This window comes from Cotesia typhae, unplaced genomic scaffold (genome assembly GCF_013202065.1).
Source record: "Cotesia typhae breed Kobodo isofemale line unplaced genomic scaffold, CoteBio_Ctyphae contig_50, whole genome shotgun sequence".
In the NCBI taxonomy this organism is placed as follows: domain Eukaryota; kingdom Metazoa; phylum Arthropoda; class Insecta; order Hymenoptera; family Braconidae; genus Cotesia; species Cotesia typhae.
Window position 1 is genome coordinate 1,573,260 of NW_027423758.1, and position 11,268 is coordinate 1,584,527.

At 35.3% G+C, this 11,268-nt stretch overlaps 2 protein-coding genes across 2 annotated transcripts in view; both read right to left on the reverse strand.

Annotated features, from left to right (window-relative positions):
* The window catches only part of Rbp6 (RNA-binding protein 6), a 271,526-nt gene extending 266,257 nt beyond the window's left edge, over positions 1-5,269 (reverse strand). The window contains exons 1-2 of the mRNA XM_074249673.1: positions 4,975-5,269; positions 4,796-4,850 (exon numbers count right to left, since the gene is read on the reverse strand). The gene's annotated coding sequence lies outside the window, so the exon portion shown is untranslated. The remainder of the gene's footprint in view (positions 1-4,795; positions 4,851-4,974) is intronic.
* Positions 5,270-7,206: 1,937 nt separating this feature from the next.
* On the reverse strand, positions 7,207-11,245 carry Mtr4 (exosome RNA helicase Mtr4). Its single transcript, XM_074249884.1, has 6 exons — positions 10,955-11,245; positions 10,791-10,883; positions 10,439-10,681; positions 9,517-10,330; positions 7,798-9,427; positions 7,207-7,712 (listed from the first exon to the last, which is right to left on the reverse strand). Exons 1-6 carry the CDS (start codon positions 11,053-11,055, stop codon positions 7,555-7,557), a joined length of 3,039 nt encoding a protein of 1,012 aa, XP_074105985.1. The 5' UTR covers positions 11,056-11,245; the 3' UTR covers positions 7,207-7,554.
* Positions 11,246-11,268: the final 23 nt, after the last annotated feature.

Genomic DNA, 11,268 nt, shown 5'->3' on the forward strand with positions numbered 1-11,268 from the left:
AAACATTAAGAAAATTTGTAATATCGTAAATTTAAAATTTTTGACTCTGGTCCATAAAAGTGGCCATAACTCCTAAAATAATAGCTTTTAACGCCATTTTGACCACTCTAAATTGTTCCTCGGGAAATTTCCTACAAGAAACTGTGTGTTTTATACGCCTAAAAAATTCTTTTTCAAAAGATATCGGAACATTAAGAAAATTCGAAAAATCGAAAATTAAAATTTTTTGTCTTTGAGCCCTGGAATAACACCCATTTTAGTTTAAATCTATTAATTGATTCTCGTAATTATTCAATCAGTTGGGATTGTTGACTTGACACCATAAAGTAAAAGCCATTTTATAAAAAATAAAGAAGGACTAAAAATAGACAAAGAACACAAAGGTGTCCGGACGTCAATGGAACGGCTCATTGTCGCGGCTCGATCGATGATGGAAAGTGTACAGAGAACAGAGGCGAAGAAAGATAGTAAAAGAGTGAAAGCGAGAGGAAGGGTTCTTGTCACATCGGTATCGAGCTTCTGCTGAACCACCGAGTCGAGAGTGCTGCATAAGCTTATTAAACTAAGGGTGACTTGTGTAGGTGTTGGTACAGATTGGTGCGAGAAGATGTGTACCATGTGGAAGCAATCCTTCAGTCGAGCTTCACCGCAGTGCCAACACCGCCAACCGTAGCAGCATCATCATCACTCGGTAGACAGAAGCTTTGCTTGTAGCTGTAAATGTAGTTGGAGTTGGTGATGGTGGTGGTGCGTCAACTCTAGATCTGCGACAGAATAAAAAAGGAGGATAGCCAACTCATCCAAGTCTCGAAGGTCTCCAATGCAGGTTTCTACCAGTGGTTGGCTGGTTGATGCTACTGCGGAAGGTGGATAGTGGATGGGCGCGGAGCCTCTCCAGAGACAATGAGACCGCTCACGAGTGTCACCACGAGTGGGTACTCAACTATTGCCAACTCAGACCCTTCAGTCCTTGTTGCGAGGCTTGGTGATGCCGGGACAACCAACCAGATACTAGTTCTAGTGCTAGTGCTAGTTCCTAGATTCAACCAGAGAACTAAAACCAACTCGCTGTTGAGCTAAAGCTACTTTTAATTCACTTCCGACTACTACTTGTTCTACCGCTGCTGGATAATCTTTCTTTTATCAATTATTAAATGTACAATAATAATCGCAAACATTTTTCTTCTAATATCAGAATATTTTCCATAGGTTACAATTAAAACCAAGTATCACCTAAAATGTCTCGTTGAAGAGTCTGAACGAGGGTTCAAAAATCGACAGGAAGTTAATCGAGTAAAATAAAAGAGACATTTAGTGTCTGCCCAGGCGATGGTAAAAAATGTTAGTCTATAAAAATGAACATCCTCGAAAAAGGAAGTGAAAGAGGAAGAAGGAGGAAGGTCAATTCACCGACGGAGATCAGATGCTTGACGTAGAAATGGAGACTAAATCTTGTGGGTGTCAATAATCAGTAAATTTGTTGAGACACCAGCAAGATTCGGTGTCGATACTCGTTCCCCATCGCGAGTCTAATACTAACGGCTCGCTTTTAGTTCCTTGACTATGACTATAACGAAATTCGCATCTTCGAGGTGTAAAACTCCCAGCAAAGTGACACTCGGTGAAGTAATCGAGTTGTTATATCGACGTTCGAAGCCTCGAGGACTATGTACTAGCTGGCTGACATTATATATACTGTATATTATGTATTATATATACCTTTGCCACCCTCACCAGAGTATCTGGTGGTATCTTACAAGCAGAGGCTGTCCCGTCACCCTGCCAACGTTCACCGATTTGCTGATTACTCCGTGTAAAAGGACGAGGAGAAGCGAGTACCAAAGAGAAGACAGCAGGAAAAAATCGTTGTCTCTCTTTAGCGAGAAAGAGAAAGAGATCGCTGATGCTGCTGACGATGCACTAGAACTCAAGCCTTCTCTGTTTAGTTTCTTTACCCGGTTTACTGTCGATCTGAGAAACAGTCGACAGGCAGCAGGGGTCCCGAAACACTGCCTCGAGATAAAGAGAGTCTTCGTTGGACAGACGATAGTCTTGCCAAGATTTTTTTACACCCTGGTATGCTTTTTCCGACAAAATGATAACTCTGATTGTATGCTAAACATTGCTGAGGAATAACGGAGGTTAACCAATCACTTCCCTTTATAAGTTTTATTTAAATATTTTCCAATTCTCACAGCAGGAAGTTAAAAAATGTTGAGTTAGCCATTTATAGTCAGAATTGGAGAAAATAAGTCAAACATGTTGCCACGCATCTGCGGTGGGTTAAAATTGGTAAGACCGAGAGAGACATGGATAATGGAACGTGCCCTGGATTATTCACCTTACGCTTTCTAGCAGAGAACCCGCAGACAGAAGCGCAAATACAGTTAATATTAGCCATACCGAGATTATAGTTTCTGCACTATAGAGCTGAATATCTCCACGGAGATTCTCAGTTCTTCGACCTAAAACCTAGCAAACATCTTCATCCAGTTCTACATCTAAAACATGCATCATGGATGATAATTCTTCCGCTCATTTGCTCAATACTTATTCCCCTCTTCATCCTCTGTTAATTCTCTTTGATATATGCTTCTGGATGGATCCAGATTACCAGATCCACATCTTCATAAGTGTATCCTCACACCCCCACACGGCACATTTATCTCCGTGTTTTTGTACTCTAGCAAAAGTTGGACGCCTTTTCGGTAACTCTGTCTTTAACAATTTCTCTACCGCTGAATATATTTACCGCAGTTGCGTGTTTTCGCAAAAAATCACAAAAAACTTAACATTAACTTTAGTATTGAGGTTTTGTACTCGCTCTGTTATGTTCCACGGTACAAGATATCTTGTAAGTAATAATACAGATGAATCATATCATTTATTTCGAGAGAAATTACTTTGATTTTTCGTAGTGAAGAAATCAATTAGATTTTTAGTTCGATGAATAATCTATGTAGGGATAGTTGAGTGAAATTTGAGATATGAAAACCCAGCTCCATTTCTAGGTAGTGAGTAGTAGTTCTAGTAGTCTAGTCGGCGATTACACAAAACTCCTCACCACTCAGCTTTAATGCGTTTTCACCGAAGGACAAGCATTTTGAGGATATTACCTGCAAGTTTGAACGTTACTCGAATTTAATAACCGCAGAGACTTATCTAAATTCGTTGGATTGGTGCCACCAAAATTAAGGGTCCGCTGTATGCTGTATGTAGTACCCGATTACGCCTTTAGAATGCACTTAAGGTTTATAAGGGTTGTCGATTAACGCTTATAAAACGATTCGCTCACTCTTAAACTTTAAACAAGTTGATTATGCAACAATTATTGTCATTGTCGTTACACACCACCGAGCACCGGTGTATTTATAAATAAGTGGATAAGGATTATAACGAACAGAGCAGTAAAGGGAACTGAATGTTCAGTGATTACTGAATAATTAATATGCAATATTCGTATCGTCGAATAAACTTTAAACACCGACGCTAATTGCGCATTATTTTTGGATTAAGCTTCCTATTCACCCCTAGACCGACCAAGATACTGACGAGCGATTGGATTCGAATTAGCCCTCGACATCTGTCGCTAGATTATATCTTCAACGGACTGTTTGTGATAAGTTATTATTATTTATGGTAATAACACTCGATTAGCTATAATTTTCAATCTTTGGCTCCACTTTCAAGTAAGGAGACTATTGAAAGGTTATTATAAGGGTACTTTAAACCAAATTTTTGTTCTAATAATGTCTGTAGCTTAATTAAAAGAAATTTTAAGAAACAAAAATTTGAAAAATTTTACAGCTCCAACGAGAGCTCCTATCTATTTTAATTTTTGAGTACAGCTCAGTCATCCTGTTTGCATTTACTCCATTACTATGATAGTAATAGTTCTCTCAATCTTTTTCCTATACACACAAATGTCAAGGAAAATAATATAAAATAAACAAAAAGGTGTATCTTATTTGGATTGTAGTTGTTTTTTTTCTTTGGTTGTGTTAAAAATAGTACAATTATTAAATTGAACTGGGTGGTTTTTCGCCGTCGCAACGCTCGGATACTCGGTTATCCTTCTTTGCACGTCTCGAGGATTTTCTTTTGTGCTCAGCAAATTGTCCAAGAGACTGGTATCAAGTATTAAAGAGAAAACGAGCTGTGCTTTTTGTGACGACCCGTATGTCTACGCGTTTTATTATTTCGGTTTCCAAGAATTTTTAATCTATTGTGCTTTTAATTTACTGAAATACTAAGAGCTTTTTTAACTTGTTCGGGATTTTAGATAAGAACATTGCATAAAGTCTCGAGAATTGCTGAGTGTACTGCTCCACATTCAGACATTTTTAACAGAACGGGTATTATAATATCACACACACAGTTGGTGTAGGACAAAAACGTTAAGTTAATAGTTGTATCAATGCTGCATCAATACACGAAGTTATGTTGGCAAAATTTTAGTGTAAAATCAATTGCATGTTTTTTATTTAGATAACTTGAAGTTGAAAAAAATTAATGTAATATATATCATCGGGGCTTTGAAGAAATAAAACTGAAGGTATTGTCATTGGCAAACCCACAGTCGGTAAGTAAGATATCATTAATAATTTTAAAATCACCGCCAAAAATTTAAGGCTGATTTAAGTAGAAGAAATGCTATCGTAAATTAAATTGATCAAAAATATTTTATAATCATAAATTATTAATGACTACCAAAAAATATCAGCTTCATCATAGTAAATAAATTTGTTCATTATATGCTTGTCATTTCAAAATGTTAAAATTATAACAAACTCACCATTTCAGCAGTTTAGAAGCAATCAGCCGGCAAGTAGAGGCAAGCAGCGAATATTCTGGCAAAAAAAAAAAATTTTAAACATTAAACAAAAATTAAAATGCAGTAGACAAAACAATTTTCGTTTATAAAAATTGCTAAATGTCTACTATCATTCGTCATACCTATATGATTCATCTTACCTGATGATGATAATTTAAATATCTCCAATACAAAACATTTACTCCCTACACTTAATTTAAATAAACTTTTTCACTTTTAAACTTTTTACACTTGATATACTAAAGCTAGTTTTAAAAATACATCCCTAATTAATAAAAAAACATACACTGAAGCTAGTTTCAAAAATACTTCACTTACTAATCAAACAACATACACTAAAAATAGTTTTAAAAATACTTCACTTATTAACTTATTTAAACAATGAAACTGAAACTTTAGACTGAGATTTAAATATTCCAACTTTGAGACCGCAAGTCAACGTTTCTTCATTAACTTTTAGTAAATTTTATAAATTTTTATAATTATGAAGCTAACAATAATCGCATAATAATTTTAATTTCTTAGAATTTAATATTAAAAAAAAAAAAAAAAAAAATTAAAATATTATTTTTATTATTATATGCGAATTATTAAATTTTTTTAAATAAAATTCATAAAAAAAATTATCGAGTAAAAAAATAAATACCTAAATTTTTTAATGACTGTAAATTCCACGAATTCGCAATAAAAAAATGACAGACGATTTGGGCACTATGCATTTTTTGCAAAAAAATGTATTTAATTAATTTCTATAAATATTTAAAAAATTTCTATTAATATTTAATATTTAATAAAATTCTATTTAATAATTCTATTGTTAAATTAAATTGAGCTAATAATTCATCAATATTAATTGATTTCTAAAAATATTGAATAAAAAAAAAAAAGCAACCCGAAAGCTTCGAGAGGGCTCCACAGTGCAAGACTTTTATACCAATAAATAATGATCTTACCATAAATATTTTTTTTAAATTATTATTTTCCTAACAAAAGAACTACTAATAAATCATATTGGCCAGAAATAATTATTTAATCATCCAATTATTACTGCATAATCATACTAAATACTCGGAAAATGTCAATAAAGGAGCGTTGGCTGTTGGCTCGGCGACTAAACGGGCTTCCCGGCTCGCGCGACCGTTAAAAGTTACAAGTCATTCCCTCTGCGCAGCTTTTATGCGCAGATTTTGAATCCGCGCCTATTTCCAAGCCGCGCATGCGCGTTGCTTAACTGCGTCGTTCTTTGTCTCAATTTTTATAAATTTTAATAATTTTTTTTTTTTTAATAATTAATAAAAATACTAATGTTTAATTAAATAAAGCTAATAATTGATAATAATTAATAATAATTGATGTATAAAAATATCAATTGGAAAACAAAAGAAACCCGGAAGCTTCGAGAATGCTCTATAGTGCGTAGTACTCAACGGAAATTTTTTATCTCAATAAATAATTATCTTACCATAAATATTTTTCTGAAATTATTATCTTGATAGCAAAAGGACTACTAATAAATCATATTGGCCATAAATAATTATTTATTTATTCAATTATTACTGCATTACTATGCTGATTACTCGGAAGAAGTCAATGGAAAGCGTTGGCTGTTGGCTCGGCGATTGAACTGTAGACCTGACCGTTACAAGTTGCAAGTCATCTCTTCTGCGCAGCTTTCTTGCGCAGATTTTGAAGCCGCGCATGCGCGTTGCTTTTTTGCAACTGCGTCGTTTTTTATTTTAATTTTTATAAATTTTAATATTTTTTTTTTTAATAATTAATAAAAATACTAATGTTTAATTAAATAAAGCTAATAATTAATTAATAATTAATAATAATTGATGTATAAAAATATAAATTCGAGAACAAAGGAAACCCGGAAGTTTCGAGAGGGCTCTATAGTGCGTTGTACTCGACGAAAATTTTTAATTTCAATAAATAATTATCTTACCATAAATATTTTTCTGAAATTATTATCTTGATAGCAAAAGGACTACTAATAAATCATATTGGCCATAAATAATTATTTATTTATTCAATTATTACTGCATGACTATACTAATTATTCGGGAGATGCCTATGAAGAAGCGTTGGCTGTGGGCTCGGCGACTGAACTAATGGCGTGACCGTTTCAACTTGCAAGTCATTTCTTCTGCGCAGCTTTCTTGCGCAAATTGCGAAGCCGCGCATGCGCGTTGCCTCTACAACGGTCGTTTTTTTCCAATTTTATATTCACGATTTAATTAAATAAATAAAAAATCTAACAAAAAATATTTAATTAAAAATTTCTTACAATTTTTATTATTTTTTTTACATAATTTATTGCTTATTTTTTTAATAGGTAATTTTTTAATTGAAACTCGTAATTATTTATCTCAAATTTCTACACTTTTTTTTATTAATATTATTTTTACATTATTTAATTATAATTTGAAAGAAAAAATATTTATTTATAAAATTTATTTGTAAAATGTGCGTTTTTTAATTTTATATACATCAAATCATACGAATTCAACTGTCGAACTTAAAATCATCAATCGTTGAATCAGCAACCATTTAACAATTTTTTAATTATTTATTACAAAAATATTTTAAAAAATCTAACCCGAGAAAAATTGTAAATTTAAAAAAATTTTTACTAATAAATAATTAATATTAAAAAATTAAAATAAAATTGTCAATTCATTGCTTTAATTATATTTAAGTAAATAAAAATTAATTATTTACAAATACAACGAGGCTGCAAAAACGATATCACGTTTCAATAACTTGATAGCTTCGCTGAATTTATTTTCTAGGTCCGAGTTTCCGATATTTTTAGCAGCCTGAATAAGTTGTCTCAGTACTTCTTCCAACCGTCTCATACATCTAATTATCGAACCTGGAAACAAATAAATAAATAAATAATGGCATTTAAATTTAGCAGTTACTAAATTAATTATCTAAATGAAAAAAAATAAAATTACCTTCAAAAATATCAGTCATCTTGCAGATCTGAAAGAAAGAAGCGCCTTTGCACCAGGAATAAACGACATCCATCAAATAAGGCTTGAATCTCTCAACATAGCTGTCCTCATCAATCTCTAAATTAGCTTCTGCAGAAACTTTAGCAATCCTGCGAGCCAAGTCCTGCATCTGTCTAAGCGGGCCGCTGAGCTCGTTGGTGCTTTTGGGCATTTCATTGGACTTTTCATCGCAGACAAAGCAACTCAGCAGCGCAGTCATCTGAGGGACATTGAGCGAATTGAAGAGTCCATTAAAAATCATCTCCGTGAGCAGCAATTCATCAGCGCCATTCAATTCGCAAGCAACGCGACCCTTGAGCTCAATAACATCCGCAGCAGTGCAATATCCCAGTCTCCTCAAGACCCGCTTCCTGCATTTGAGCTCGTCCATCTGCAACACAGACTTGGCTTTCTTCAATTCCTGCTTGGCCTGCTTCAACTCGCTCCCGAGCTCGTCCTTGCGCAGAAACTCATTGTAGAGTTTGCTCAATCCCGGGTCTTTGTGCAAAGGATGCGCATATAATTTACCTTCAAGGATCTTTATCCTCTTGACGATGTCTTCGAAGGTCGAGTCCGCGATTCCCATGTCCTTCAGCGGGTCCAGCAGGGGAATTCCGTCGGGAAAGTGTTTCTTCACTTCCTTTATCGACTTCAAGACGCTCTTCCGGTTGTCAGGCGGTCTCAAGTCCTGGGGAATCGGCAATCTCAGTGTACTGATCTCAGAAATTAAAGTATGCATCACAGGAACGATTTCAAACTCTCCGTCTTCGCTTTCTCCGCAAGGCATCGGCGCGCACTCTGTTGAGTCCTTCGAAATGTGAAGAAGCATGTCGATGATAATAACCGCGCTTTCTTTCGGGTTCTTTGAATTTTTCTTCCGGAAATTAATAACGACTCCCCAGTCAAAAATATTGTTGCCGTTTTTTATCTTTATCATCCTACCCGGTTGAAGAAATTTCAATAAATATTCAATTCTGGTGATGTAACTTCTGTAATCAACCTTCAGCCGATCCAACTGCTGACGAATGTCGTGGTAAGGAGCTATCTGGTTGAACTTATCAACAACCAGATCGTCGTACGACTGCTGGAGCTCTTTGACTTTGTTGAACAAAATAGGAATGGAAGCTTGGTTCTGGAACTGGTAGAAACTCCGCTCCAGCATGTACTCAGGGTTTATTTCTTCGACTCGGAGTAAATTCAGCACCATGTTATAGGTCAGATGGAAAGCCGAGTTTATCGGGTCGGCTTTTCCGAGGACTATATCCTTGCCAACAGCTGGACTTACTTTTTCGTCGACCATCAGGATTACTATACCCTTCTCGTCGAGACCTCGACGACCAGCTCGACCAGACATTTGGATGTACTCGCCGGAGGTTATCCAGCGGAAGTCCTTGCCGTCGAACTTGCGGGGTGCTGTGAAGAGAACTGTCCTAGCCGGCATGTTTAAACCCATTGCGAATGTTTCCGTTGCGAAGAGAGCTTTTATCAAACCTTCTCCGAATAAAATTTCTACAGTTTCTTTTAGGATTGGCAGCAGTCCTCCATGATGGATTCCAATGCCGCGTTTCAGCAGCGGGAGAACATTTTCAACCTAAAATTTTTGTTTCATTAATTTTCTCTAGCAGATTGACGGAATAATTTATAATTAATAAAATAATAAAATAAAAAAAAAATATAAACCTGAGGAAGCTTGCGATCTTCATCACTGAGCACATCCATAGCATTATTGAAGACATCGTCGATGAGCTTCCGCTCAGCTTCAGTATTAAAGTCCAGCTGGGACATTTGCATCGCATACGCTTCACAATCTTTCTTAGAAAAGCTGAAAATAATAACAGGCGCGAAGGTTCTCTCCATTATCATTTTGACAATCTTAAAAATATTCGACTGAGACGCATTAGAACCTCTAGGTCCGCCCTTCCGGCCTTTGAGGTCACCTTTGGCAGCGTCACCATTTTGGAGGCAATTCATTGCTCGGTTGAAGTTGTCCTCCTTGAACTGACCGTCCTCATTGACGACCAAGTGAATACCATCACCACCAGCTGGAAATATGTAGTGCTGCAGGGGAGTTGGACGGTAGTCAGTGTAGACCACGTGGCAAGGCTGGTGGTGCAGGTGAGTCACCCACTCGACGAACTGTCTCGCGTTGGGAATCGTCGCTGACAGAAACACATAATGAACGTTGTCAGGAAGAAGAATCAACGTTTCTTCCCAGACTACTCCCCGCTCTTTGTCTCTCATGTAGTGGATCTCGTCGAAGATCACCCAACCTACTTCACGCATTACTTCCGACCCGCGGTACAACATGTTCCGGAGAATTTCCGTGGTCATTATAAGCACAGATGCTGTTGGGTTTATTGTTACATCTCCAGTTACCAATCCGACGTCTTTAAATTCTTCGTAGAATTCTCGGTACTTTTGGTTACTCAGAGCTTTTATTGGAGTTGTGTAAATTACTCGCTGCTTGTCGCGCAATGACAATGCTATCGCGTACCTAAAAAATTTTATTGATAAAAAAAATTCTAAACATTGTCAACTGCCTGCTAATTTTATTTATGAAACTTAAATTAGCCGACAAAATAAATAAATTATAACTACTCACTCGGCGACAACAGTCTTTCCAGCAGAAGTGTGAGCAGACACCAGCACAGACTGGTTGTTTTCAATGCAAAGAATCGCTTCCTTCTGAAAAGGATCCAAAACAAATTTGTACTCCTTTGCCGGAGGAGTTGTCTTTATTTCCAGTGGAATGTACTCGTGGTCTGGCGGAACTGCTACTTCATGGGTACACGATTCAATTGTTTCTATCTTATGGACTTTTATCTGCGATATCAAATCGTCCAAGCTAAAAAAAAAAAGAAAATATTCACTTGATAATTTTTTTGACAAAAAAATTTGTTAAATTATTAAATATCTGCTCAATTAATTTAAAAGATTAATTAAAAAATACTTACTTAATATCCTCTAAGATGGACTCGACTTTCTGTTTCTTACTACTAACATCGTGGTCTTCCTCAAGCTCACGCTTGGTCGAACTAACATGAGACCTAAAAAAAAATATAAAAAACAAATTAATAAATTTTTAAATAAAATTTTTCAATTAAAAAAAATTACATACTTTATGTCGTTGTTCTCGGAGTCTATCACCGTTGAAATAATCTCGGCTTCATTATCGTTTTCCTCGTCAAACACGTCGAATGCTTCCACGCCAAAATCCATTTTCACTAAAACTATTAAATCTCCAATATAATTTTATATATTTATAATTTTTATGAATTTATTCACTAAGTTGTTCATTTGTTAATCAGCTGGACTAAATAATTGATTTAAAAAAATTAATTAAACAAATTACTGCATCCAAGCAGAATGTTTTTTAATTTTTAGGTTAAACACGATGCTAAATTTGTATGAAAATGAAGTTAGCCGACATTT

Coding starts and splice junctions, on each gene's coding strand:
- Mtr4 (XM_074249884.1), bottom strand. CDS start 11,055: ATGGATTTTGGCGTGGAAGCATTCGACGTGTTTGACGAGGAAAACGAT. Junction 10,884..10,954: donor TCCGAGAACAACGACATAAA/GTATGTAATTTT, acceptor ATTTTTTTTTAG/GTCTCATGTTAGTTCGACCA. Junction 7,713..7,797: donor GATGACTGATATTTTTGAAG/GTAATTTTATTT, acceptor ATTTGTTTCCAG/GTTCGATAATTAGATGTATG.